Source organism: Lucilia cuprina, chromosome 5 (assembly GCF_022045245.1).
Source record: "Lucilia cuprina isolate Lc7/37 chromosome 5, ASM2204524v1, whole genome shotgun sequence".
In the NCBI taxonomy this organism is placed as follows: Eukaryota; Metazoa; Arthropoda; class Insecta; order Diptera; family Calliphoridae; genus Lucilia; species Lucilia cuprina.
In genome coordinates this window covers 69,417,617-69,442,643 of record NC_060953.1, presented here as the reverse complement: position 1 = coordinate 69,442,643, position 25,027 = coordinate 69,417,617, and the positions used below count along the sequence as shown (strand labels likewise).

The 25,027-nt window shown below is 26.1% G+C and overlaps 3 protein-coding genes across 3 annotated transcripts in view; 2 read left to right on the top strand and 1 right to left on the bottom strand.

The window, feature by feature from the left end:
• LOC124419910 (probable inactive serine/threonine-protein kinase scy1) overlaps window positions 1–25,027 on the bottom strand; it is a 47,953-nt gene that overhangs the window by 14,508 nt on the left and 8,418 nt on the right. The gene's annotated exons all lie outside the window — the stretch shown is intronic.
• Window positions 6,447–8,881, top strand: LOC111687830 (cuticle protein 8). The gene is made up of 4 exons (XM_023450309.2): window positions 6,447–6,492; window positions 6,653–6,750; window positions 8,052–8,195; window positions 8,275–8,881. The coding sequence occupies exons 2-4, from the start codon at window positions 6,745–6,747 to the stop codon at window positions 8,542–8,544; spliced, it is 420 nt and encodes a 139-aa protein (XP_023306077.1). The 5' UTR covers window positions 6,447–6,492; window positions 6,653–6,744; the 3' UTR covers window positions 8,545–8,881.
• LOC111687972 lies at window positions 8,988–15,370 on the top strand. The gene is made up of 3 exons (XM_023450465.2): window positions 8,988–10,939; window positions 12,557–12,677; window positions 12,764–15,370. Exons 1-3 carry the CDS (start codon window positions 10,910–10,912, stop codon window positions 13,660–13,662), a joined length of 1,050 nt encoding a protein of 349 aa, XP_023306233.2. The 5' UTR covers window positions 8,988–10,909; the 3' UTR covers window positions 13,663–15,370.

Genomic DNA, 25,027 nt, shown 5'->3' with positions numbered 1-25,027 from the left:
ACTCACCTCTAAAGTTCCCATCGTTTATTTAATTATAGATGTGTGTGGGCGTTTATTATTTGTTGCAAAATTTATTTAATTTAACTTTATTTATTTTTTTAGTTGAGCTTATTTGTGAACATTAACAAATTAATAATATGTACAAATGGCGCTTTAATTTAGCTTCTTGAACCTCATGAAATCTTAGTCATCTCCTCTTTATGTTTATGCATAAGTTTAACAACTAATTTGTTGTTAAAACAACAATTATTAAAAATGTGAATTAATTAAGTTTTACAACCACAGTGGTGGGTGGTGTTAATTTGGAGTATTTGATGTAGTGAATTTAAGGAAGATATTTTCATGTACCTTATTACTTAATGTTTTGGAAAATAAAAGTACACGTCGGAGGACTTTATTCAATAGTCTCTATTTTAAATAACATTTTTTCCGGAGGGCAAAAAACTGTATTTATATTGGTTTTAATACACCTAAGAATAGTATGTCAATACTTAAGTTAGAGTTAATCAATTTCTCCAGAAATTACCTTTGAATTAAAGTTTGCATTCCATTTTCAGAAATTCATTGTATTAATGTATATCCATCGGTTCAGAATCACCTTTTAAGTCGATTAGGATAAGTTCTCTAAATATGCCTATCTGTAATTTTGAAATCAAATTGTTGTTTTAAAATTAATTTGATAAAACTATCACATACACCTCTTTTAGACCAATGATGAATGCTATTGGAAGTGGTTTAAATCGGTCCATTACCGGACCTACCGATTTTTAATTGGTTTTTATTTGACCTTAGTTTTCAGCTTCAGAAAATGACTTAAATGTTGATAATTGACAAACAAAATATTAATTTCTAACTAAATTTTATGAAGATCGGCCCATATATTCCTTCCATATAAAGCCTCTTTGAGAAAAACTATTGTTAACATGAATTCTTTTGTTTATAAACTTATAACTGCTGTAGGATGTCATAATCGAGTGACTATACTTTAATCTATTATATATTATTATCCTTTTGTTTTTGATATATTATAGCCGTAGAAATAATTACTTCATGAACATTTGTCACGAAACTAAAAAAATTATCTTTTAATTATCTTAAGTATTTTATTAACTAATATCATTTCATATTCCCCATCGTTATCTTAAATAATTAATTAACAAAAAATGTTTTATTGTCAATATTTTGTTTAATAAAAAATATAGTGATTATTTAATGTCTATTTTATATAAAATCACTAGAAGCAAACTATAAATAAAATTACAATGAATGCTTTTGCTATTACAGTCACTCAACTCTGTAAGTCTGCAATTTAGTCACGCCAAGTCACTTTAGTTGGCTGCCATGACAACAGAATAGCGACACGAATAAATGCGTGCATTTGCATTTATTAGATATTTCACAGATAAACAAATTCTATTTAATTGTATAAACTTATTTGGCATAAAATATTTGTAATGTTTCTTTTTAAAGGAGGGAATAGAAGAGAATAACATGCTAAAACAATACCATGATAATTATGACTAGCATGATGATAATGAAGATTTATGCACCTGGTGTTTAATTTCCGTAGCTTGACGTTTAAATGTCTTAAATGTTAAGAAAGAAAAAGAAGCGAACAATAAACATTTACGTGGGCCCTAAGAAACATGATAAAGTTGTTATAAAATATGACAATTAATATTAATAATATATGATTAAATGTGTCATAGGATCAATTAACATTTTCTTAATAATGAGTCATAGAAAAAGTCTGTCTATTAGAAAAGGAATTCTACAAGCTCGTTAAATAGAACAAGTTTTTTTTTTAATTTTATTATAAGTAATTGCGTCAATAAATATTATACCTAAATTACAGCTAAAGAAAAATTGTGCAAAATATTTCTATTTATCACATATTTTGATATTATTTTTTATTTCAATGATTTGGTTTTTGCCATTTTCTAGTAATTTATGTAGAAAAACACTTTAATTTATATCTATAGGCCTCAATTGCGTACAACTATTTGTAAGTATGTGTTTTTGTTACATACATATGTAAATATATTTATTTATATTAAGAGTGGGTTTAAAATATTTGTGCTATTTTGTCATTATTATTATTATTGCAAATGCGTGTTTTTTGTATGTTTTTATGAATATGTTCATATGAGAATGTTTGTGTGTTTGTAAAAATAGTGTTGCATGTTTGCATATCTGTAAAAGAAAAACAACATTTTGAAATATATTGCATGTTAAATTAATATTTTCTTGTAAATTTTATTTAACTGGAAACAAATTTAACAAACTAAATTAATTAAGTAAATAAAATTTAATCAAAACTACTTCTAAGGAAATTTTTTTTAATTAAAACCTTGACTTTTTTTATACCCACCATCAAAAAAGGTTGGGGTATATTGATTTTGTTATTCCATTTGTAACACATCGAAATATTAGTCATAGACCCACAAAAGTGTATATATGCTGGGACTACATTAATTTCTAAGACGAACGGACATGGCTAGATCAAGACCGTTCGTCTCTCTGTTGAAATTACGATAGAGACCGCACGGGAGCTAGACAGTTGAAATTTTGCATAAATATTCTTTATTTATAAGGTTTATTTGGTATTGAAAATGGGATATCGGTTTACGTTTTTGAATAGCCTCCATACAAGTGGACTTCCAAAAGAAGCTTAAACAATTATTACTGTTTTAGAAGTACAATTATAGCGATGAAATTCGACGTAAATAAGTTTCATATGAGCCAAAATCTTTCTATCAATTTTTTTTTTAAGAATCGGTCCATAAGTGACCCTACAAAATAGGAATATAGCAATAACATTTTGAAGTTTCTTATGACCAATTATTTTTAGGATCGGACCATAAGGATTCCTTAAGGAAAGAGTTTTGGTTTTGGTTTTGGTTATAAAAATACTGTCGATAATTGACGTATATAAAGACCAATTCAGAAAATTACTCATACGCCCATGGTTTAAAAATTGAAGAAAAATATTTTATTTTTAAAAATTAATATTTTGTTAATTTAAAAGACATCGGAATTATGCTCCGATGTCTTTTAAGTCATATTCCAAATATCACACTGAAGTTTACAGGGAAGTATTCCTTTTATGGCATAAAGTTTGATGGTGAGTATATAGAATTCGGCACAGCCGAATATGACATTCTCACTTGTTAAACTTTTTATGCAAATTTTAGTTTAAGTTTTGTTTTTTTATTTGAATTTTTGCAGGCGTTTTTAACCTCCATCTTAAGTATTGTAGGTGTTTGTCATAAATATAATTATTAAAACAACTTTTTGAAATTTTGATCAAAACTTTTGATATGATGATGTTAGGCTTTTTATTACATTGTTCTTAAAATAGTTGTCATATTAATAGCGCTGTTAAAAAATAAACTAATTTTAAATAATTTAAATTGAAATTTTTATGTTTTTCATAAAAATATTTGTAAATTGTATTAAGATAGTTGAGATAAATTTTAATAATTAATATTGTTTTCTTAAAAATGTCAAAAAATAAAATTAGTTATCATTATACGCAAATGTAGAGAATATGTTTATTTTGTGTAAAATACAAGTTTGCTTCTTAAGTCCTTCGTTTACCACATTTACATATATTAGGGTAATAACCAAAATAAGGCCCTATCACTACGTGGTAGCCAGTAGTCTTCTAAGATCGAAAACCAGTTTCTTGGGTCGTTTTCTAAAACTAAATTTAAAATTTTGTTAGAGTAAATATTGAAAATTTTAGAGTATTTGTTTGGAAACATTTTAACGCTCGGGAAAAATTAATATCATTTTTCGACGTTCCTTTTATACACATGAGGCTGATTTGAAACTTTCAAAAATTGTATAAAAGTTATACCCTAATATATGTATGTATATAAATATTTCTTTTTTTGAAGAATTATAAAAAAAATTCTTTTAATAAAATTTAATTAAACTTTGTTAGTCAATGATCCATAAAAATCAATAAATAACCATACAGAAAAACCTATTGACCATGTTCTGGTATTTTTTCGCTTTTCAACACAGTTTTAATTAAATAACCTTTAGCCCTCAACAAAAACTGGCAAAGATATTTATCATATCATTTACATTCACTTCAGTCTAATTTATAATACATGCAAGTGTCAAATGCTCCACAAACAAAAAACATTTGACAAACTAAAAATAAACTTACTAATGCTTTGAGCAAAAAATCCCAAACACTCACACAGCAAAAAATTCAATCTAAAATAAATTAAAATAAACGAAAGTCAATGAACGAACGCAAATGTTCTGTGAACTCCATATATGTATGTAATACATCGTATAGATAAATAACTTTAGCTATTATTGGACTAAGACAAACACTCACAGCTAGAGTTAGCCAGGCCAATTGAAAGGAAACCTATAAGCCTGCTTTGTAATAATGTTTGTATTGTGTTACCATTTAATACTTACAAGACAATAACAAAAAAATATATATTTAAACAACTCCACCTTTAAGACTTAGTAACCCAATTTTTTCACTTTTTTCTTTTTGTAAAACAAAGAAAAAACAATTTCAATAAAAGTAAAACATAGGCTTTTTGTTGTACCCGTAGTTGAGAAGGAGGCTTATTTTTTATTTGTTTGTTGATTTTTGTATGCACAACGACTTTACCTCCACCTTCAAATGTAACGTTAAATTGCAAATACTAAATAGAAGAAAAACAGCTAAAACAATACGCCTAAACATAAGCTCTGTATCTCATGAAAAAATAAGCTAGCAATGTAATACTGTATCCAAAAAAAAAAAAAAACTCTCGAAGGCGCACCTTTAGACTTTGAAGTTAAAAGCGAAAAAGACATAGATTATTTCTTTGCCAGTAATATGCACGAGTATATCACACAGTGGTAATTAAGGTGTAAAATTCTGACATTAAATAACTCACAACATTTTTTTCTTAATTTACATACATAGAATCCTTAATATTCAAATAATCAAGATTATTATATTGAGTTCTAAGACTATATTACCCACACAAAGATAAACTACTACGTTCATTTTCTCTACCTCTGCCCTTATTTCTGTATGTCCATTTAAAATACGTACCATCATACTAACCTCATCCTTCTTCTCTCAAATACACATTTATTCGGCTGTCTTTTGCATTCATTAGGATAAACTAACTCGAGCTCCTTTTTCTTCAAAGGTATTAATTAAAAAAATTAATTAATTTCGTTCTTTTGTTGTTCACAACCAGGTTAGTTTATGAAGCGCAAACTGTTTCTAACCAACGAACTGTTATACTCGAATATGTTAAATATTATATATATTAAGTATCAATTTACACTTTTTCTCATCGAATTAGAGCAAATATTCTGAATTAATTAGAATTTATATCAATTGTACTCGAGGTCCTCAAAACAATTCTGTTGTTTTGAGATTTGATTGATAAAAACGTTTAAAGGATGACATCTGAGTTTACAACATTTAAGAATTATTTATGTATCACAATTCTATGGGAATATATTTGATAGAAATTTATTTCAAACGAGCCATCGTTTGTAAATTGAAAAGAAAAAACAGAACCTTCGGATCTTTAAAAATATTGGGAATAAGAATAATAAGCCGGTGTTAAAAAAATAAAACATAAAATTTACAAACTTTAAAATCTCCAAAACATTAAAAATAAAAAAAACATGCTCCAACAAACCTGGTGATTAAATGGGCAGCACGCTAAACCCAAGCAATTAAGTTTGTATATATGTATGCACTTCTACTACCTTTATAATTTATATCGCTAAGATAACTTTATATTTGTTGCACTTAAAGTTCCACTGTCTTTAGCAGTTTTGTGTGTTTCATGTGTAAATAATAATAAAAAAAACTTAAATAAAATACGAATATTGTGTGAAGTATTTTGTTGTGGTTTGTTGTTTACGCTGCATTGAAGCTGCTGCACATGCGTGGTTTTCTTTAGGCTCAAAAGTCTCATAAGCAGAAATCTCTCAGAAAAAAATATAAAGTTATTTTCAAACTTCTACATGTGTTTTTGTGGCGTATTTGAAAAGGTAAATAGTAAAAATTTATTTTTTTTTTCCATATTGACGACTGCATCTTGGAATCACAGGCACACACAAACACTTATGCTAAGTAATGCACCTAGTAAGCACTTATGCTGGCATGCTGCAGTCTTGCTCATAGATAAATATTAGTGTAGTACATGTATGTAATTGTACGTAGTATGTATGAATATTTTGTTGCATTGTTAGAGAGCTCATATCTGTTTGCATCTTTTAACTAATGTTTGTTTGGTTTCTTTGAATTTGTTGTGGTGGTTTCTGTGGGGATTTTTTTTGCAGCAGCAGCAGTTTTCGTATACGTTGTCGTTCTTTGTCTCATTTAAAGGTTTTCGAGCTGCAGTCGCTATTTGTGCAGTGCAGTGTTTGCAATAGCAATTGTAACGTATATAAATAGTTTTGGTCATTTGGAATAGTCATCAGTTCAACGTTTTCTTGCAAACGGTGTGTACTACATATTTAAAATTACCAAAAAATATCTATTAATTTTAATGTTATTAAAATAAAAAAAAAAACGAACAAAAAATTAAAAAAAGAAATAATATTTATCATTTGATATTTCTGCGATTTTCATAACATTTTTTTTAAATATTTTTGTTTCTAGAGAATCGATTTTTAATCTTTCGCAAAGATCTCGTGTGTGTGCGTGTCCTTTTTTGTGATTTAAATAAAAAACAATATAATCAAAGTATAAAAATGAAGGTAGATATTTTAAAAGAAATAAAATTACTATGAATTTTGAAAAATGTGGAATATTTAAAGAACACTTAATAAAAAATAAAAACTAAAGCCTGAATAATTTCTAGTGTTTATTGAAAAACTATGTATGTGTTTTGTATTGTGTTAAAAGACATGTTAATTTTTAATATTCTGTCAGAACATATCTGCATAGTTGTTACGATTTTCATACTAATTATTTAAATAGTATTTCTTATCTTTTAATTAGTGTAATTGTTATTTGATAATAAAATTTAAATAATATAACTAAAATGATAAAAGTTTTACAACCTTATTCACAACAAGTTATAACAGGTTTATAGATCTAATTTTTTATGAAAAATTGTCTTTAATATTCGTGCCTTAAAACTGAAGCAGAATCCTAATTCTTTTCAGAATTTCTTGTATTTACAAAAATACTAAAATTAGAAAAATTATAAACTAATTGCAATTTTGTAAAAAAACTAAATTTTTAGAAATTAAGGACATTTTTATTTTACATATTGTTTCTAGTTCACAAATTAATTCTTTATTTCCAACAGTGTGTTTTAGGTAAAAGCAATATAAATCTTTGAAATATGAAATCATCCGATTTTTAATAGTACTAAAATAAAAATCTTAACCCCTTATTCATAAACAATATTTTATTTTTATAAAAGGTTTATAAAACAAAATTTCCATACGAAATTGGATTTATAAATCGTTTATAAAATAAAATATTGTTTATGAATAAGGCCTTTAATCTATTGTTTCTTTTGCAAAGTTCAAGATTTATAAGAACCCAGTTAAAAAGACTTTTCGTCATAAAATGTAGTTATGGAATTTAAAATTATTTTCGGAAGGGTCAAATATTGTCTGTCATTTGCAAATTTATTTCATGTAAATTTGAAATATCTAAATAATATATGCAAAATATATTTATAGCTAATTAAGGGGACAGTATTTTGGGACCAACCTCTAATAGCGAGGTAAAATTGTGCGCATTATATAAATTATTGTCATTATATAAATTAAATAAATTCTCCATTTGTTTAACCATAGTGCCATTGGGTTCCAAAATATTTAAATCCTTTATTTTTTTCCTTTTAATTTTGTATAGTTTTTACAACATTAATTGAATTCTTGGTATTTTTAAGGCAAAAAAAGGACTACTTTTTTTGTAAAAAGAGCCCAATAATTTTTATGCAAATATTACTTGTTTTTTTTATTCCATATTTATTTTAATTTTCAACTTTACAAGAATCCTAATACTCGTGAAATACATATAAATCTTTTATCCAAAACAGTATTTCATTGCTATTGCTTTACTTGTTGTTGCCGCCCAAGCCATTCCTATTGAGTTAGGTCACTATGGTCATGGACCATTGTTACATGCTGCCCCCGTTCTAGCCCATGGCCCCGTCTTAGCGCATGCTCATCCAGAACCTGTGGTATATATGAAAACTTGAAACCATGATCTTTGGTAGTTGTTATATTCAATTAAAAAAATTGTTTTCTTATAATTTTAAGGCCTATCCCAAATACTCTTTCAACTATGGCATTAAAGATCCTCATACCGGTGACATTAAATCACAAGCAGAGGAGCGTGATGGTGATGTAGTCAAGGGCCAATACTCTTTGGTTGAACCTGATGGTTCTGTACGTACCGTTGACTATACTGCCGATGACCACAATGGTTTCAATGCCGTTGTACATAAGACCGCACCTAAGATCGTTGCTGCACCCGTACATGCTCCAGTCTACGCTCATGGTCCAGCACCATTGTTGCATCATTATTAATTTTCACCACCACAAAGAAGACAACAAAGAAAAGAAAATAATTATAAAATCTAATTAAAGAAGACAAAACAAAAGGAATGTCAGGGATGTAATGTAATGAAACGAAACTGAAGTGAAAAGTATATAAATGAAATGAACGACAAGCTGGAAGAGACAACGAATGAAGAAATTAAAGACAAATTTTGCTATGAACTGGATTACGGTATGGTTTTTTATATATTAAATGGTCTAGAATTTTAATAATATTTTTTTTAATTAATACTTAATTAAAGAAAAACAAAGTATTTAAGTTTCAAAGTTATCGATACGAAGTAAAAGAAACGATGATGATGAAGAAGATGAAAAAAGGAAAAGAAAAACAGAAAAAGAAAAAACTATTGAAAGTATCAAAAAAGTATTTAGATTAACTTTAACTTTTAATTACAATTAATGCATTTAAAGTGTTTTTTCTTTTTCTCTTTTTTTGTATTAAAGGAAACAAACGATTTTATTTTATATTTTTGTTTTATAATAATTTCATTAAGTTAATTTTTCAATTCTTAAACAAAAAATCACAAAAATTTTATTAACATTTCCTTTAAACTCTTACTGGTTCTCTTTATATTTCCTTTTGAAATAAAAACATTATGTAAGAGTTGTTATTAAGAGTAATTAGAGCTTTTTCCGTTGAACAAAAACACATTTCAGAAAGAAGTGATGTAAAAAAGTGAAGATGTTTTAAAAACTGTGTAGAGCATTGAAGAAAACCACCGTCTATTAATTTTATATTCTAAATACTCATAGTCTAACTATTCTTAACTTTAATTATATTTCACTTTTGTAAATATTTATTTATATATCTCTTACTATCTAGTGAACTTTATTGCTCTTTGCAGCCACAAAGACACTCCTTTGCTCAATCAAAATCTAACTCTTCTTTCTGGCTTTAAAAAGCTTTAGAGATGGTCTTATTGTTTAAAAGAAAGATTATAAAACATTTTTGGTTTTTTGCATAATATTTATGCTGGTTAAGTTCAAAGTGCCATTTTGTTAGCATAAACCATTTTATTACTCTTAAAAACAACATTTCTTTCTCAATGTTTTTTGAAATTATAAAAAATACTCTTTTGGAAATGTGTGATAATTGAATTGTCATTGTTGGTGTATAACTTATATATGAATCCTTTCAAAGTAAGCAGCAAAGAGATTTAACTTCAATAGAGCCGGTCACTGTGCATTAATATTATTTCAATTTCTGAGATTTATATCCTAATTTTCACTTGCTCTCAACGCTCACTCTCTTTCTTTGGCTGTCACCTAATGTTTGCTCTTCTCTGGTGTAAATAAACTTACTTTTTAAAACTAGTTTCAAGTGCATTTATATTTTATATCTAGAAATTCTCAAATCTCATGTAATATTAGCTCTAATTCAATTTAAAAAACTCATCTCAGTCTATATATTCTAATTGTAAATATTATGATTCTAATTCTATTAGAATTTCTCTCAACTTCTGTGTATACTCTCTTTCTCTCTCTATCTCTCCTTTTTTTATTTCAATATCTAAGTGTTTACAAGAAATTCTCTTATTGTAAATAAATTGTTAATAAGAAATCTTTAAGAGTGATTTGTTATATATAATAAATAATAGTTTGCTCTTTCTCTCTATGTGTATAAATCTTGTACTATTTTTTTTTTTGTTCTTATACTTTATATTTTTATAATTATTGTATTATACTTATGTGTGTATATGTTTTACGATTAATTTTCACAAATCATTTGCAACAAAACGTAATGTTTATGTAAATAAAAAAGATAAAAAATAAAATAAAAAAATTAAATAAAATTTTAAAAGTGTATTTATTATTAATTTGTTTAGATTCCTCACTGACATGCGTTTCAGCAAAACAAAAGACTTAAGCCACGAACATGACTAGCTGTGTTATTGTTTTAAATGATTTTTTAATTAATTTTTTAAAGCATTCTCACGTATTGTTGTAAAAACTATTTGCTAAAACCATATTTACCATGACCATTAATTTATATTGAAGTCATAATTGATAACTACCGATAGACTTTTGAAGTTTTTTTTATACATTTTTGCACAAACAATTACAACAAATTATAGTCAATTGACGCCTTTTTTTAAAAAAAAGTACAATCAGCAAAAAGAGGAAATGAATAATAGAATAAAGCACAAAATTCTATCATAATATCTTCACTGTCATTCAGTACAATTTGATAAGTAAAAGAGTGTATAACTCATTAAACTAAACCTAAGTCGGAAAAACAAAGAATAATTAACAATTAAAGCCAAATAATTTTTAATGTAAAAAGAAATAACAAAAAATTAAAAATAATTATTAAACAAAAATTAATATTCATACAATGTTGAATAAAGCGTGTGTAGTTATTATTGTAAGTTGACAAAAAAGAAAAAAAAAACAATGAAAGATTAAAAGATATTTTTGTTATAAAAAGAACATTAATGTGATGTCATAGTTGCAGATTAAATAAATAAAATATTATATATATATGAAAGTGAAATTCTAAACTTTTTTGTGGCAACATTTTTAAAAGTATAAAGCTTTATTAAAGACAAAGAGCAATGAACTTAAGTTTATTATTACTAGAAAAAAACTCTACTTAGATATTTAAAATATCTATGTCAAATATTAAAATATTTATTAATATTACTGTGTATACATACTATATATAGTGTCACAATAATTGTTAATGTTTTCATTCTTTGAGAGTCTTTTACAAAAAGCCGGCTTTATCCTTATTATGATTAAATTTTGAATTTCCAAAAATTTTGCGTGAAATCAGGTTTATATGTATGTTTATTTTTTAACGTTTGGAGAGATACAAGCCCCTCCCTATAATATAAATAATCAACATTTTTTTAATATACATATACTAAAGGCATTATAAGGAAAAATTTACCTATTCATTTCCATGCAGAAATAATAAGTGATTGAATTGAATTGTTTGATTGATTTGGTTTTAAGCTAACTGCTAAAATCTTGTTCGAAATGGGGACTATTTTTAAAATTTTAATGCTCATTGGCTACGTTTATGTTAAATTTTAGAGAAGGAATTGGTTAATTATGCTGTATTGGAAGTGATCAATGTCGAATCTCCTTAGCTGGGAAATTAAAATAAAAGGGATAATTCATTGGGAAATTAAAATAAAAGGGATAATTCATTGGGTTTAGAAATGCCAAATTTATTAAAAAATGGATTTTGCCCCACTGTATGTAGAAACAATTTATTTTATTGTTTTATAGGATTTTTCTTAAGGAATTGGTTAAAAAAAACAAGTAAGAGTGCTATATACGGCTATGTCAAGTTTTATATATATCCACCATCAAACCGTACGCCATATATATCAACATTAGGTTGATATTTGAATACGGCTTAAATATCATTTCATCATCAATGTACGTGAAAGTAATTTTCTAATGGGAACCTTATATGGGGGTTGGATCAATTATAGACCGATATTCATAAAATTCGGTATGGAGATTTGGGGTCTCATACTTATGCAGAATTTCAGCACTAGACTTGTATTTTTAAGAATGTGTAGAGAGAATTAAACTTATTTATGTCGAATTTCATCGCTATGCTCGCATTTTTACAACAGTTATGACTGTTAAAGTTATTTTTAAAAAAGCTATGCAAAAACGTGGACCGATATTGCGTATTTTTAATACCAGACAAATTACCCATAGGAAATTTCAACCCTTTATACAGACACTGAATTTTGTAACCTTTGGTATCAATGGTGAATTTGAGAGCCTAATCTAGTTAAATAGATACAAAATTAAATTATTTAAATTATCGAAATGGTTTAAATACGTACTTTTAGTTACGTTTCAAAAGTTAAAATAAGCTCTTATTATTCGATTCGATGTACTTGTATTTAACTACAAAAGTATGCATTAAAGTAAGATTTTTAATAATTTAAACTTTTAACATTTCAAAGTTTTGAATATAAATCTCCTTAAACTATGCTATTCTTTTATATTCCAGTGCCTCATAGTAATCCAACAAATACAGCAGACATGCAGCAAATCGTTGCCAACTTTAAACAAAGATCATGTTGATGAGAGTAAAAATCCCACAACCACTTATTACCGCCACAATATATTTGGTAAGTTTTTCTTTTTTTTAAATAAACCCTACAAAAGCTTTAATTTACGCTTTACAATTTGATTTTTATTATTATTTTTAAAACAGGTCCGAATACATATGCTTTTGGCTTTGAAGTAAATGATAAAGTCTCTGGCAACATACAGTTTCGTGATGAACGTCGTTATGCTAATGGCACCATCGAGGGATCATACGGTTACGTACGTCCAGATGGCAGTGTTATGGTAACACATTTTATGGCTGATAGTGAATTGGGTTATTTAAGTCAATCCCAAAATTTCGAACCTGGTGATGAGCCAAAATGGCAAGAAAATTGGCCTACTAAGAGACCAAATATTTTGATGGAAAAGCCCTTAGAGTCTCTACAACCTACAGTTATTTATGATGATAAGGAAAAGTTAAATTTAACTTCAATTTTATTACCAGTAGAACCCATAAAAGAGAAACATGGAATTGATTTAAATCCCCCCGAATTAGAAAAGGAATTGGTTAACCCAGCTGTATTGGAAGTGATCAATGGCGAAGCTCCTTTGCTGGGAGATAAAAATAAAAAGGATAATTCATTGGGTTTTGAAACCATTCATCAATTTATTCCACCAGAATTTCCTATTGTACCATTTCAATTGCCACAAGAGGATATCAATATTAAACTTAATGAAGGCTTAAGTGCTAAACCCATACCAGTGCTTAAGAAAACAAACGAGAGTGACAGGGATAACAAATACGATCAACAAAAATTAAACAATGCAGAAAAATCATTAAACCTAAACGATAATGACTCCCCAGCTGACGAAAAATATGTCAAATCGCAAGAAAATAATGCTGAAAAATCTCTACCCGCCAAAGCCATTAAGTCTAGTGCATCTAATGAGGAGAATTTAACAAGATCTCCACAGGCCAAATCGATTTCCTTTGATAAAAACACTGACTGGTATGATAAAGTCATTAAGAAAACACGCCAAGAGTATTTGGAAACTGTGCAATAAATAATTAAAGTGTTTAATATGAAAATAAAATGAAAAAAATAACTATTTACAAATAATATTTGAATACTACAATTGACATAACGATTTATTCCAATAAAAGAAATAAATAATTGAACATTTAAAGCCTTAAACTATTTTGTCATTAAATGGTGTTATAAACGGTTAATAGTTAGATGGCTTTAAAGAAAAACTAAAACAAAGTATATCAATATATGGAGTAAAATTTAAGTTTTTTTTAGAATTAATATGCAAGTTTGTGTGAAACCATTAAGTGGTAAATTTAGTAATAAATTAACATAAAGTCTTAGCATTAAATTGATATGTTGAAAAAATATAAAAATAAATCAAAATAATACGAAAAAGATTTAGTATTAGTTTTACAATTTAGAAATAAACATTAATATAAAATAAATCACAGTGTAACAAAATATTAATTTTTACTTAAATATTATATTTTTAGTAAAATATAAAAGAATTTAAATGATTAAAATCATACTAAATTTTTGATGAATTTTGCTTTTAAGTTTCATGATATAAGTATATGGGCAATTTTATATCAAGTGATATAATTTAAAAAATAGATTGGGCAATTTGGTCACACAGGATTTTATTGAAATGAGTGTAACTTTTCACCTATTGGTCCTAGCAAAAATTATCCAAAGGAGTTTGTCATATAATTTACCGACCTTATTTATTATATATGATACATTTTGAATTTGAGAATATTGAACCTAACAACATGAAACTAAGTATGTAGGCTCAGGAGTAATTGAGAGACTTATTTTTGGTACTTTTTCCTTCTTCAAAAGGTACTTTTTGAATTTTAAATAATAATTAACCTAGAAAGATGAAATTATGCAAAGCCCTAAGTAAATGAGAAATAATATAAGAGGGACGAATTGGTACTTTTTTAATTTAATATAATGATTGATTTTTACTTATTTGCTATTTCCTCATTTTTATATTTTGTATCAAAAATTTTCGTTTTGGGGGTGGTGGAATTTCCCTTTCCCCCTGGATCCACGACTGATTTCATACATATTTTTGTGCATATATTACTGAAGCAGAATAAAAAATAATCAGGCCGGCCTTAATTATCTATATGGTTGTGCATTATTTTATTGTTATTAATGTACCAGCATGCAATTCGATTTTAAACTACATAAAATGTATGCCATAAATAACAGATATGATTAATTTTAACTCCCTGATTATAAAAAAACACTCTTACAGCTTTATTATAACTACTATACAATATAATAATACATCAACTTAATCCACTGTCCTACTTTAAACATGTAACTCAAATAATTTTATTCTCATTATAAATAAACGTTAAAATAAAACAAAAACTTAAAATTATAACAATTTAATCCTAGATACAGTTTTTATCTTAATTTATTTGCTCTAAATTTTGTCTAAACTATTGTACATTGTAAACTGTAACAATTTCAAAAATTTGAATATCTAACACTAAGTCACCTTAAATCACCCGGAAGATATTTGAAATAATTCACCTGTTTTTTTTTATTTTCTTGCCAGTAATCTTTCTATCTTTGAGTATCTAAGTTTTGCATATTGTGTTTTAATATTTTCTTTATTATTTAAATATGTTTTATTTTGATTTCTTTATTTTACAACATACCTGCATACATCCATATGTATACTCTACATAAACCGAAAATATTTATTAAAAAAAGTTTTGAACTAAAAGAAAAAAGGAAAAATAATAACAATAAAAAAATCAAATAATAATATTGCCTTTTAATGCTTGCGTGTTTTTAACTTTAATATGTAAAAACTATATTAATTTTTATATACATATAATAAAATTGTTTTCACAACATTTTGTTTTTGTGTTTATATTAGTATACATATGCTAGCAAAATTCATAAATTTACCAAAACTTTTCTATTTGCCTTAAAAGAAACTAATATTTCACATCAAAATTCTTTTGTTTTATTATGCAAATCTAACCATATTTATTTTTTACATCCACATGTTGAAAGTTATACATAAAAAATTATAGTTACGCTAAAAAAATATTGATCGTATGTTTACAAGGTAGATAAAAAGGTTTAAGTGCTTTTTAAATTTTTTTTCAAGTAATCTAAGTCTCATCTACATTTGTGCATGAATATTATTTGTTTTTTTTCCACGAACGAGAAAAAAACAGCATTTGAGAGCATTGGCCAAACAAATTTGAAAAAGTCGAAACCTAGAATTTTTTTCAAAATATATGTATGTACTTTATGTTACTTACTTACCGAGTCAGCTCGTTATGTCAGTCTGATTACCTGTATGTTTATGAATCAAATTTTTTTAAGACTCTAGATATCTGATGTGTGTTGTTATTATCTAGAAACATGAAATTAAGCTGCTGGAGTCCTAAATAAAGAGATTTTTAGTTATTGCTTTTCCTCTAATATTGAAGCTAGAAACATAAAATTAAGATTTTTGGTACTTTATTGATCATCAAAATGTACTTTTTGAATTATCTATAATATTAAACATAGAAAGAACCTAGAAGAATGTATATTTTTGAATTTTCTATAATATTGAATCTACAAACATAACACTTTTTGAATTTTTTGTAATTTTTTTTCCGATTATATTTATGTATATTCTGATGGAATGAAAATCAATTAGAGTGCATTCTGTGGTATGATTTGTTCTTCATCTGGTACCTTTTACTTTTTTGTCATCCAAGAGTACATTTTAATTTTATAAACTATTGAAACTAGAATTTACTCAATAGTTAAAACTATTCATTGATCGAAACTATTTTCGATTAATCTCTAATCTTAAATAATTTTTTTAGTGTTTAAAATTTCCAAAACAATTTTCTTTACAAAGTAAAGTGCACAAGTACTTGTACCTCAAATCAAGTATGTATGTAAGTATTTTTAAAAGTCTTTCTTTATATACATTGTAAATATGCATGTATGTTTGTATGTATATTTGGTTATATACTTGCAAACATAGTTATTACCTCTGAACGTAAGTATATTTATTGGTTATTGTTGCTTTCAAAATATTAGTTGTCTAGCAAAATGAAAAAAAATATAGTATTTCATGTTATTTTTAGTTTTTGTTAATATTTTGTTTTTGGTTTATAGCCTATATAAATTTCAATGAAGAAAAAAAAAAAAAAAAAAAACCAAAAGTGAAAGAAATTGTAGGTGTTGCTGTGGTTATTTGTAATAGTTTTTAACGTTTAATGTTTGATGCAATTTTCTATAATTTTTTATACAATTTTTGTGCAAATATTTTATGTTTGAATAATTAAAATAGTATTTTTCTTGAATTATGTTGCTTGGAAATTAGGGTTGAATTTAGTGCATCGAGAATTTTAATAAAATTTGGAAAACATTTATATAATCTCTTTTTCAATTAATGCCTTCGCATATAAAAACATAAAGGATTAAAACGACAAAAAATTCATTATTTTTAATTTTAAATATTAAAAAAACAATGTACCCACTTTTCAATGAAGCTTTTACATTATTGGAACTTCTTTCATGTTTTTGGTTCTCCGAATAAAACAACTACTAATACAATTTTTTGTTGGTTATTATTTTATTTTGTAGAGTTTTTCATATGCATTAGAAGTTATTTTATCAATGCAAATATTGTTAAAATTTAAAGGCATTTTATTCTTGTTGGGAGTAGTATTTAATAAAAAATTGCATGATTTTTTGCATTAAAAATTCTTAGCCTCTCGGTTAAGTTTCTTCATCTGGTGTTTTGGATTCGCTTATCAAACATTGATATACAATTTTTATAACTAAAATTTTTTATGGAGTTAATAAGTTTGGTTACTAAGGCATTTCCATGTAAGTACATTATAAAGCGTTTATAATGCGTACATCAAATACCTAATAATGATGTAATTTAGTAATTTTTCATAATTTACTTTTTAATGCAACTATTTCGTACATTCTGCTGAAGTTTACTTTGCAATCGTTTTTGTTTTTGTTTTGTTGATTCGATTTTCAATTTAACGCTTTTTTAAACATCAAATTAAATAAATTACAAATTTAAGTGTTTTTTATATTTATTTTACAAAATTTCAAAGAAAATGCTTATACAAAATATAGAGATATTTATTCACTGATTAACACACTTACAATGAGTAATAAACAATAAACATTTATATGTATAAGTTTAAAAAATATATATAAAACACTGAAGCATACAAATGTTAAATGAATTTTTAAATAGTGTTATAATTAATTTCTATTAATTGTGATGAAATGTATAAAATAAACAAAAATAAATTGAAAAAAAAAACTTTCTTAAAAACTCAACTACTGCATGGCTTTAAACTAAAAAACATGGTTAGACATGGTTAAAATTTTAAATAGAAAACAAAATTAAGTTTCCTTTGTTGCACAAATATTTATAATATATACATCTGCACATTCATATAGATATATGTATGTATGTATGTGTATAGATGTTAAGATATATTGATGGTGATTTATATGGTTACCTCATACTAAATACATATTTTGGCTAATTTCCCAAAAGTTTTGGATAATATCGTTTATAAAAATTCAAAAAACATTGTATTTAATAGCTGGGCGTAGGTGGAAGCTACATCATAGCCAACTTTGATGTAGACATTATGATAATGAACTTTATTATCACTTTAAATCAATAACCTCATTAAATGACATTTATGCAGCACTAATACAAATGAACCACCCTTTATAACAACGCAAATAATTTATCTAATATTATTTTTTTTTTATTAAAAATTTCAAATCAAAAATTTTTATAGCCTTGACCGAAACCTTTAAAAATTTCACAAAATATTTTGTTTGCTTCTTTTTCATTTCACAATTACATAATAATTTTCAGCCGAAAAATAAATATTTTCCTCTTCAAATTTTTGAATCACATGTGAAGCTGGTTTTAATTTTTTTATTGAAGTTTCATTGAAGAAAATAAAATTATAAGAAAAACTGCTAAAAAGATCTGGTTAACAGCAATTTCTTTATTGGAATAGTGAAGAAAAAAACTGAAACAGCTGAATGAAAACTGGCATAATAAAATTTAGCACACACATCCAACATGCAATTGAATTTGTGAAAGAAACATAAAATTGATCCAACAAACAAAATATAAGAAAAAAATATAACTGGATAATTTCATAATATCCGGTTTATGGGGAAAATATAGATTTATTGATACCACATACAGTTTTCTTTATTTATTTAAAAAAAATTTCATTATTTTTTCTTGCTAGTTTCGTTCAAATAAATAACAGAGTGACAATTTTATTGAAGTAAACTATATTTTATAATATTGATTAACATAAAAAACTCCATTCGGAAACTGGTAAAAATGTTAATTTAATTGACAAAAAAATTGCTAGACATACTTTCACGCATTGCAGGTAGTATTAACGCTTAAAAAAACTTTTTTCGGAAATTGAAAAAACTTGAAGCTGATCAAATTAACCAGATTTTGTATATATGTACATACAAACAAAAACCTAAAATCAAATCTAATGTTTACAATAATCATAAAGTTTGTTTTCTAAGTCTTACGTTTTATTTCATAAGATTAAAAAAAAATAATTTCGGAAATATCTAAGTTGTTAAGAATGTGGACACCTTTTACTTTTAATATATTAAATATGGCTTCCATTTGCCATATTAATTTTGTATTTATTTTTTTAATTTAAAATTACAATTAGAGAGAGAAATACTTTTATAGGAAAACTATTATTGTTCTAAACATATTTATGTTATTATAAATTTAAAAAAAATATATGTATATATAATACATATTTTTTAAAGCCTTAAAATTTCTTTAAACTAATTTTCTAAAATTTACTAAAATGTTTATATTTTAGTAGTATTGCAAAATAACTATCAGAACAGCGTCATAAAATAAACTAAATTTTCAATTTCGGTGGCAACATTTTGGCGCCACTCTAACGTTTATATTTTTAGATTGTCTCCACTAAAGGAAATGTTACTTAAATCTAATTTATCTATTATTTTTTATAAAATTTTTTTTATATCAAACCAATTAATTAGTTATACTTTCATTAATCACATAAAATGTGTGTATGTCTCTTTTTATTAATAAAATATTTAAAATATTCATAACAAGATATTTGTTTGCCATTGTTTGCTAATACCAAGGAAGTAGTTGTGATATTTTGATTTTTTTATTTAGAAAAAATATAAATAAGCAGTGGATAGTTTAATAGCAACAAACACACATACACTAACACTAACACATACAAATGCATAGATACGAATAAAATTAAAACTAAAATAATATTATGTGGCATGATATCTCATTCACATTCACCATATGTTAACGTTAATTAATCAGGCAAATAAACAAGTATTTTACTTAAATAATCACACAAACAAACTCACATAAGCGAACCCACAAAACTCTAGCAGAGAAATTAAAAAAAAGCAGCAGCCACCACAACAAAAGCCGCGTTGCAATAACTCCTCAGTCAGTATGTAGAAGTAACAAACCACATCTTAAACTGCCATGGCGGCTAGGAAGTAAATTAGTGAATAGAAAAAAATCAAAAAAATAAACGCCAAACAACAACAGGCAGCATTTGAAAAGTGGAAAAGTAAAAATATATGTCAAAAATATAAAATCCACTTACATTAAAGTGGAAATTCATTTAGGCGACAAATGTCTAAGACAATTTTACAGAGACATTAAATAATTATAAATTAATTATGTTGTTTAGATTTTCTAAACATACAGTCACAAATACACATTGATACACTTACTTACAGATATGTACTAAGTAAGTATTTGGTGTGAATACAAGGCAACACACCCATTTAATGTAAACCTTTTAAATAATATTGGAACTCCATAATATATGTTTTATGACCAAACCGGTATAAGTTTATCACGAAATAAACCAAAATTGGAACAATTTGGTAAATATGTATGTTGAAGGCTTGTCTTTTTAGGTTATAATTTATTTATTTGTTTTTCTTCTCAAGAAAAAAGTTCAATGTTCGTTTGAATTAAAAATATGAAAATGATGTTTAACACCTTTTTGGGGTTTTGTAGAGAAATGTGATTGCATGAATTTACGCAATTTTTATCATTTTAATTGGTAGCCCCTAAAATGGCAACAAAGTGTTGATGTGTTATAATGAGCATAAAGAAAATATAATTTTTCTTTATTTTCAATAAATTTAGTTTAGTGGGAAGATGTCCCTGAATTAATTTCAAGAAACTTTGGAAAGATCTAATTATCAAAATTCAATACCGTGTTTGTGTCCTAAGAAAACCTGTCGTGTATGCGTTAAAACACATCGTTTTGGTTCGCGCCGGTTTAATATCGTTTAATAAAATTTAGATTCAAAGTTTGCGTCTTAAGTCTTTTGTTTCGAATTAGAGCCAATAATTTCAATTATTTTTTTTTTGGCAGAATACCTTCTCCTACTCAGTGTTTACATACAATTTCTTTATTTTTAAGCTGATTTACAACATATCAAACTGGTCTTAATTTAACTGATCACATGTTTATTGACTTAATGTCAAGTTTTATGGAATTGAAACGCACGAAAACATATTCCAACTCTAAACGCATGACAGACTAAATACCATGATCACATACATACGTTAAACAACATTTCAACAACTTGTTGTAAATAAAATTAAAAAACTAGGGTTACATTACGTATACGTCGTGTAAAACAATTAATTCCTGTTTCTGGTTAAAAATATTGTATGAATGAAGAGTATAAAAATTATCAATACATAGTTTTCATTAATCGTTAGTTTTCCAAAATAAATTGTTTTGATAGTTAAAAGAAGAAATAAATTTCAAATATTTTAATTTTCTTTTAAACTTAATAGAAACTGATTGTTAAACAATACATAAATTTAACAATATTTTAAATTTCAAATATTTAAAAAAAGAGAAAAATGTTAGTCCAGTCATTTTGGTTTGATGATTACCAAACATAAATAAATCAAGATAGTTTTACATTTGTTAACGTGCTTTGTTGTATTTTTTATTTTTTGTTGTTTTCAATATTAAGTTTATTTAATAAGCATAAAAGGATACAATTATACATAGTTGTTAAACTGAATATGTGCTATTGCCTCTTATTGTGGCAATTTTGTTGTTGCTGTTGGACTACTAAATAGTGTGAGAGTGGTTGCATTTGTAGCAGTAGTTTCCCACACATTCACTTAAACGCGTTTGCCATTGTTAGTGTCTTTAGGATTTTGAATGTTGCATATCATGATGCATTGAAGCATATAAAGACCCTTTTATGTTTTTTATGGTACTGCAAAGCAAGCGTTGCAGCTCGAGCACTTGTTTGTAGTAAATTGAATTATGTAGGTACATACGTACTGAGTGTATAATGTGAACATAATAACAAGGCATATGTGCCAGCAGTACATACATGTCATTTCATTTTAATATATTTCAAAAAATTCGCATAAAAAACTTAACAATGGCCAGATGATTTAAACAGAAATATAAATACACTCTGAGAAAAAAAAAATAAAGAATACCTTAAACTTTTAGAAATAAAATTTGCATGTCACTTACAGACATACATACACACATGTTAAAATATCTATTTCGCGAACCCAAATTAAAAAGGGTTGATGAATTTACATAGTCCTCGTGAATTTTTTTTAAATATTCTAAAATATCTAATTAAAATTGCAACAATTCTTAATCTAATTAAAATTGCAACAATTCTTAAATTGTTATATAGCCCATTTTACGGTTTGGACCAAAAAAATCGATTTTTACAGATAAATATGGGTGATTACAAAACAAGCTTGTGTTTCCATTAAAATGCGTTCTAACAAAGTTATAGCCCATTTTATGGTTTGGACTACGGGTGATATGGGTCATCACAATATAAACTTGTTTTTCCATTTAAATGCATTTTAACAAAGTTATAGCCAATTTTATGTATTGGCCAAACAATCGATCTTTGAACGGAAATATGTGTGATCACAAAATAAGCTTGCTTTTTTATTTTTTAACCACAAAATCGATTTTAAAGGAAAATATGGGTGATCACAAAATAAGCTTGTTTTTCTATTTAAACGCGTTTTAACAAGGTTATAGCCCATTTTATGTTTCGACCAAAAAATCGATTTTTAAAGGAAAATATGGGTGATCACAAAATAAGTTTGTTTTTCCATTTAAATGCGTTTTATAGAAGTTATAGCCCATTTTATGTTTCGACCAAAAAATCGATTTTTAAAGGAAAATATGGGTGATCACAAAATAAGCTTGTTTTTCCATTTAAATGCGTTTTATGTTTTGATCAAAAAATCAATTATTAAAGGAAAATATGGGTGATCACAAAATAAGCTTGTTTTTCCATTTAAAGCCCATTTTATGTTTTGATCAAAAAATCAATTATAAAAGGAAAATATGGGTGATCACAAAATAAGCTTGTTTTTCCATTTAAACGCGTTTTAAAGAAGTTATAGCCCATTTTATGTTTTGATCAAAAAATCAATTTTTAAAGGAAAATATGGGTGATCACAAAATAAGCTTGTTTTTCCATTTAAACGCGTTTTAAAGAAGTTATAGCCAATTTTATGTTTTGATCAAAAAATCAATTTTTAAAGGAAAATATGGGTGATTACAAAATAAGCTTGTTTTTCCATTTAAATGCGTTTTAACAAGGTTATAGCCCATTTTATGTTTCGACCAAAAAATCGATTTTTAAAGGAAAATATGGGTGATCACAACATAAGCTTGTTTTTCCATTTAAACGCGTTTTAAAGAAGTTATAGCCCATTTTATGTTTTGACCAAAAACGATTTTTGAAGGAAAATATGGGTGATCACAAAATAAGCTTGTTTTTCCATTTAAACGCGTTTTAAAGAAGTTATAGTCCATTTTATGTTTTGACAAAAAAATCAATTTTTAAAGGAAAATATGGGTGATCACAAACTAAGCTTGTTTTTTCATTTAAACGCGTTTTAAAAAAGTTATAGCCCATTTTATGTTTTGACCAAAAAATCGATTTTTAAAGGAAAATATGGGTGATCACAAAATAAGCTTGTTTTTCCATTTAAACGCGTTTAAAGAAGTTATAGCCCATTTTATGTTTTGATCAAAAAATCGATTTTTTGACGGAAAATAAGGGTGATTACAAAATAAGCTTGTTTTTCCATTTAAATGCGTTTTAACAAGGTTATAGCCCATTTTATGTTTCGACCAAAAAATCGATTTATAAAGGAAAATATGGGTGATCACAAAATAAGCTTGTTTTTTCATTTAAATTCATTTTAATGAAGTTATAGCCCATTTTATGTTTTGACCGGAAAATCGATTTTTGAAGTTAAATATGGGGGATCACAAAATAAGCTTGTTTTTCCGTTTAAATGCGTTTTAACAAAGTTATAGCCCATTTTATGTTTCGACCAAAAAATAGATTTTTAAAGAAAAATATGGGTGATCATAAAATAAGATTGTTTTTCCATTTAAACGCGTTTAAATAAAATTATAGCCCATTTTATGTTTTGACCAAAAAATCGATTTTTAAAGGAAAATATGGGTGATTACAAAATAAGCTTGTTTTTTCATTTAAACGCGTTTTAAAGAAGTTATAGCCCATTTTATGTTTTGATCAAAAAATCAATTTTTAAAGGAAAATATGGGTGATCACAAAATAAGCTTGTTTTTCCATTTAAATGCGTTTTAACAAAGTTATAGCTTATTTTATGTTTTGACCAAAAAATCGATTTTTAAAGGAAAATATGGGTGATCACAAAATAAGCTTGTTTTTCCATTTAAACGCGTTTTAAAGAAGTTATAGCCCATTTTATGTTTTGATCAAAAAATCGATTTTTAAAGGAAAATATGGGTGATCACAAAATAAGCTTGTTTTTCCATTTAAATGCGTTTTAAAGAAGTTATAGCCCATTTTATGTTTTGATCAAAAAATCAATTTTTAAAGGAAAATATGGGTGATTACAAAATAAGCTTGTTTTTCAATTTAAATGCGTTTTAACAAGGTTATAGCCCATTTTATGTTTCGACCAAAAAATCGAATTTTAAAGGAAAATATGGGTGATCACAACATAAGCTTGTTTTTCCATTTAAACGCGTTTTAAAGAAGTTATAGCCCATTTTATGTTTTGACCAAAAAATAGATTTTCAAAGGAAAATATGGGTGATCACAAAATAAGTTTGTTTTTCCTTTTAAATGCGTTTTAACAAAGTTATAGCTCATTTTATGTTTTGACCAAAAAATTGATTTTTTGAAGGAAAATATGGGTGATCACAAAATAAGCTTGTTTTTCCATTTAAACGCGTTTTAACAAAGTTATAGCTTATTTTATGTTTTGACCAAAAAATCGATTT